Source organism: Scyliorhinus torazame, chromosome 3 (assembly GCF_047496885.1).
Source record: "Scyliorhinus torazame isolate Kashiwa2021f chromosome 3, sScyTor2.1, whole genome shotgun sequence".
Lineage (NCBI taxonomy): Eukaryota > Metazoa > Chordata > Chondrichthyes > Carcharhiniformes > Scyliorhinidae > Scyliorhinus > Scyliorhinus torazame.
Window position 1 is genome coordinate 27697244 of NC_092709.1, and position 6060 is coordinate 27703303.

Below are 6060 nucleotides of genomic sequence, written 5' to 3' on the forward strand. Positions count from 1 at the left end.
AGCCCTCGATCTGTCGAGTTAAATGGGAAAGAGCGTTTTCTAATTTGAAGTGACACCTCTTTATGGAGAGGTTGAGCCGGGTGGCAGCGAGCAGCAGTTTGTACCTGTTGCCCTCTGACCCAGTCGCGTGCCTCCTGCTGTTTTTATCCCCCTATTTTATTTTCCCCATTTCTATTTTGATGACCTTTTTCTCCCCCCCCCCCCCCTCCCGAAGAATTCAAACAAACTAACAAAATATAGCGCGGAGGGGTGGAGAATTCGATCGCTGACGAAGATTTGCTGATGTTGGATTGACCCTCTCTTCCAGGCAGGAGTCTGATTTACAATCCCCAACCAAAAAGTCATCCATTTTGCTAGTGCGGAGGAAGTGAACGGGTTCGACACCGAGTTTGGAAAGTTGCATTGAAGGTATTTCATTTACCCCCCCCCCCTTTTTTTTTAAAAGAGAGACCCCCGGTTTTGTACAAAGTTCAATTCACTGTCCAATTGATAGAAACGCCTCTAGCGCAAGACTACCCCCCCCCCCCCCCCTCAGAACCCGGGCAACGTCCCGAGAACATTTACTGGAATATCTGCATTTGTCCTTATTTTCATCCCCCACCCTCACTTTCCTAGCTTTGGCGCCCGCTATGTTGAGTCGGGAAGGACAATCACTTCACTCACCAAAGCCAAACGCCAATTGAGCAGGCCATCTGAATACCAGAATAGAGGGGTCGGGGGAACACCCCTTCTCCCTTTGATCAGTTTGACTGAAGCCCAAAGAAGGGAAGATGCTTCATCAGAAAAAAAATGCCCTGATCTGATAATAGAAATAAACAACATCGCCTCATCCTCCCCTCCCTCTATTCTAAAGACCGCAATGTGATGTAAAAGTTACTTCGGAACAGCCTCCCAATACAGCTTCCTTCCCATCTCCAGCCTGGCTGTTTTGTTTTTTTCTGAAAATCCTTCTCTCTCTCCAATGCTGCGGATATTTAAATCTCAGAATGAACGGAAAAGTGCCTCCCAAGGCCCCCCACACTTTCCAGCGTGCATCATCTCAACCCAGCACAGCCAAGGCTACGCTGAATAAAATGTCTACTTCAGAACCACAAAGCAACCGCACAAAAATGTTAATGATCCTCCTTCACACACTTTGTCCTTAAAAGTGCACCGCTGGAATTGTTCAAAAAACCTTCGAAAATAACCAGACGACAGACTCCAAAAATATTCGCTTCCAAGGGGCTGATTCAGTGACCATTATTTGGTATTGGTCAGAGGAGATTCCCGGGGAGTGATTTTAAGGTTACAGGTTGACATTATTCGACATCAAAATATATAATTCAAATGCAGCCAATCATACATTTCTCATCGGGGAGGGAGAGAAAAGCACACCATTACAAAGCCACCGCGATGAATTCAACAATCGGTTGGAAAATGCTGTAAGTTACTCAGAAAATGTACAAAGGTCTTGTATTGTATGGACAGTTTTAAAAAAACACACTGCAATCGGTGATAGCATATAGAGGGGAGGGGGGGGGGGTAATCCCATCAGCGATTCAGGTAGAAAGGCCACAAACCCCCCCCCCCATTTGTAAAATAAACTTTCCTGGAGCTAGCGAGAGGCGAGACGCTCCCTTATTGCAATTACCATTTAATTTATTAAACGCCAACGAATTGAAAAGATACCATACTTTTTTTTCCCCAATCCACAAACACTAATTCTGGCATTCAGACTGCACAAGGTTCCAAGACACGAAAAACGAAACCAAATCTATACATTAAAAACCAAGCCAGCGCTAATTTAAACGGATCTGTTCTTATACAAAATGTATTGTACACATAAATATTCACAGTTATTCTGTTTTTTTTTCTGTCCGGCTTTTAATACACGAGATATTTACATGTAGCTGGGAGAACCCCTTCTTCACAATCGAGTTTCTCAGTCTCTGAGCTGAATAGATTTCTATATATCTATCTTGGTACGAAAATGTTCCAACAAACCAAGATTTGGCGATCAAATCCTTTTTTTTTAAGTTTAGGCGTATATCAGCCATGAGAATTAGTGCTTTAAGCTCCGGGGTTTCTGATCAAATCTTCCCATAACTTATATAGACTATAAAAATATATACATCTCTGATAATATACAGAGAGCGGTAAGAGAGAGAGAGAGTTTAGTGCTAGCTTCTGTAGGATTCGGAATATAGAGTCCCCGCTCTCTCTCCCTCCCTATGAGCTTTCGTTCTCGCTTGTGAGAACGTGCAACGTATTGGGTTTGTGTTTCTTGAGTAACTGGGAAATCTTCTCGTCGTCCGAGTTGGGATCCAGGGGCTTGTTGTACTCGTCGTCCTCCTCCTCGTTTTCCGAAGTGCTCTTCAATCTCTCCGTCTCCGAGTCCTGCTTCTTCTTGGCTGTTGCCATCTCGGCCGCGTGTTTCTTCCTCCACTTTGTCCGTCTGTTTTGGAACCAGACCTGAATGGTTGTCGATAATTGAAGGAATGCAGAGGACGGTTTACAAAATGAACACTTCCAGCGCGCACACACACAAACCCGAAAGAGGCATCTAGACAAACGGCCATTTATTCTCTCCTCTCGCCCTGGGAGCATTCTGGGCGGTGAAACTTGACTGCACCCCCCCCCCCCCCCCCCCCCCATTCCTCTATAAAATTCCTCTGTCAGAAATGTTCACCGGACTGGCTGACTTTGACAATTTTGACCGGATGCCCAACCGGATGCCCAGAGCCTGGAGTTGACACTTGTCTAAATTGCCAACTCGGAGGTGAATCTAGCTGGAAGGGAGCGCCCCCGCCCCATCCACCCCAGCGCTGTTCGTTTTCAGAGTTAGACTGCCACTTGAGTGCTTATAAACCCGCCACTTTGCAGGAATTCCCGCAAGTGATAGCATTCACGGCGAGCTTCGGGCAGAATAAAGGGCTGGATTAGCCTCCACACTCCAGATTTAAATATGGCTTATCCTTAACAAGCATAGTTCTGCATGTTTTAGAATATTGATCATTCACTATTTAAACAGGTTCTCTACCTTATCTATACAGGAGCTGTGTGCCACATAACCGAGCTGACATATCTACCTCCATGCAGTCATATTTTAAATGCAGCGACAGTTTAATCTCTACCTAAGAGCCCATAAATGTAATTTATTTATACCCCAGTATTACGGTTGTTTTGATAAAAAAGTTTATTTAAAAAGTTATGGATTACAATTTGTAACGTTCCATTAATAAGTATGTTAGATTCGCGCAATAAATATGCACAACCCGCCTCCTATTTATTTTATATAATGGAGATATTTCAGTTGTGGTCTCAACGTTTCACGAATTGTTGTTGCGGTGCAAGGGTTTTTAATAGATCAGAAATTGCTGGGCAAGAGTCAATGTATAAACGACTACGCTACAAGTCCCCAAACAGATAAAACATCTCGCAAATAATCCCTGAGATGAAACATTGCTACCGCCAGAAGGAAGAGCAGTATTTCAAACAGAAAATCAACTTTGCGCATTTCAAGGCAAATTGTAATATTTTTGAACAAGGAGTGCCGTGCACTCGTTGAGGTTAAACCGTCAGCGCTACCAATTAATTTGATACAGCACCAGTGGATGCTAAATTATATTTCTGTGTGGTTGCAAAACAGGGCTGATTGAGAATGAGTGATTTATGTAGAAAGGAACGCTCAGACCGCACATCAAAACTTGCGTTGTGATTCAATATTTTACACTTGATCTACGCTATGTTCAAGCTTAGTTTTACTATTTTTTTCCAGCTCAGATATAAGCTTTGTGAATCTATAGTTCCCCCCCCCCCCCCCCCCCACCCAACTAGGCTTTTCACAGCAACTTCATTGCAATGTAAGCCTACTTGTGACAATAGAGATGATTCTTATTATAACCTCTTTGGTAACACTCAGAGGGGCCACTCAGATTTGCCCAGCAACCTTACCTTGACTTGACTCTCCGTCATGCCCAGCGAATATGCCAGTCTCGCCCTTTCGGGCCCAGCCAAGTATTTCGTTTGTTCGAAAGTTTTTCCAACGCGAAGATTTGTTGCCCCGAGAAGGTGGGCCTGGTGTGTTTCCGTTTGCCGTCTTTATCAATCAGCATGGCGCTCTGATCTGCAAGGAGACGGCAGCAAGCGGGTTTAAACAAGCGGCTAAGATCTATTTCGGTAACCTGCGGAGCAAAGAGGACCCGCTCTTCAAATGGAACGGGAGGGTGACACGATTAAATAACACATCTGAACAACTAATATTGACAAAACAAAATAGGGGGAAAGGTTGGGGGTTTATTTGGAAACTGGCAATTGGCCAAATCAATCTTTGGGCGCATAACACAATCTCCATAATGATGTATTTTACCTGGTGCTCTGTAACAACACTGACTCTATATATAGTTAGAGAATGACCATTTTATCTAACATATATACAGCATTCATTCCATCCAATTTTCATTCCTGTGACACAAGACACACCATTCTCATTGTAGCTTTAATTGGGCAACGCGATTACAAAACTTGATGTTTCCAAGTGTATTTAAAATAAAGGAAGCAAAAACACAACGAAATACATTTGAATATAGGTGGGAATAGTGTTGCAATTGTCTTTATGCAGAGCAGGTTAGGGAAGATCAGTTTTGTACTTACGCGGTGAGCAGCCCAGCCTGGCGTCTCTCCAAGGTGGACTTTGCATCACTCCCGGCCAGAAGATGGGAGTCTGCCGGGCAGCTCGGCCAGTGGTTTGGGGGTAACGGTGCGACAGCCGCCGCCGCCTGCCGCCGCCGCTGCGGCCGCCGCTGCACTCGGGCTGAAGTACATGCCCGGAGGGTGGCGGGCTGAGGCTGCTATTGAAACGAGGGATGCCTGAAAGCAGTGCGGAGGCGACTCCTCCTCCTCCACCACCTCCTCCTCCACCACCTCCTCCTCCTCCGCAGCCGCCCGGGAACATCAGTGGCCGGCCCAGGATGTCGTTGATACCGTGAGGAGTGGTGGACGAGAACTGCTGTGCCAGGAAGCCGGGCAGGCTGGACATGACTTGAGCCCCATGGAGGCGGCCGCGCTGACGATGCCGGCCGGGCTGGAGGGCGATGAGTTGGAAGGTGCCCCGCTTCCCGCGGCGGGCCCCGTTTGCAGTGAGTAAGGGTTCAAGGGGTTCTTCATCTCGGTCATGCTGTGCAGAGCAGCCAAGGGCGGGCTGCTCAACACGAACGCGCTTTGCCGGGTCCCGTCCATCTGTCCGACCGCTAACATCACCAAAAAGTGACCAGAATCAACCACAACTCCTCACAAGGAAAAAGGAGGGAGAATAAAGAACTTCACTTCTATTCAGATCAACAAAAGTCCAGATTTCCCCCCCTCTCCCCTTTCCAACTTCTGACTTGTGGGGGATATTTTAATAATAAGAGATTCAACACATACACACACACAAAAAAATGATTAAAGTCAACAGATCTCCCGTTAAATTCCAAGTGCAGTGACGGGGTGTGGGGCTGCAGGAGGGTTCTCGATCCTTGCTCTCAGGATTGTTGACACATTTTGGGTTTCCTTTTTGCTTTCACCCGAAGATCTCAGACTTTTTGAGCTCTCGCCTTTGCCGCCCCGCAAGATACAAGTAGAGGTAATAAAACGCTCTCATCACTCCAGGCGCTTTCTATCTCCTCTGGATTGACAGAAGGTGCAAAAAACTTTCCTTGCTGTCCATCAAAACGCCCCACGGGGGGGGGGGGGGGGGGGGGGGGGGAGGGGAGAGGGCCAAAGGATGGGGGGGTATGCGTTTAATGATTGGTCTCAAAATGGCGGTGACGTACACAAACCCCTTCTTCCCATTGGTTGACGACTAGAGCCCGCCCCTGAATACATCTGCATACTTAATAGGCAACTGACCCGGGAGAGGTTTGGAAACATGAAGGGGGGGGGGGGGGTTACAATCCAAATGACCCTTTATTTGAAGCTTGGACAACATCTGTCGACGATTTGCTATATTAAACTAATCGAAGGTTGGGATGGCGGTTTTTTTAAAGGATTGCATTGACTTGAAATGTCCCCTTTGGAATCCTCACTGGAATTAGCGCCCAG

General features: G+C 46.4%; 1 protein-coding gene across 1 annotated transcript; it reads right to left on the reverse strand.

Moving 5' to 3' along the window:
* Window positions 1-553: 553 nt before the first annotated feature.
* Window positions 554-5636, reverse strand: nkx6.1 (NK6 homeobox 1). The gene is given in 7 exon segments (XM_072495466.1): window positions 554-2451; window positions 3934-4022; window positions 4025-4186; window positions 4633-4704; window positions 4707-4813; window positions 4815-5019; window positions 5022-5636. Coding segments are annotated over 7 exon segments (1092 nt in total). The 5' UTR covers window positions 5236-5636; the 3' UTR covers window positions 554-2208.
* Between the last annotated feature and the right edge of the window lie 424 nt (window positions 5637-6060).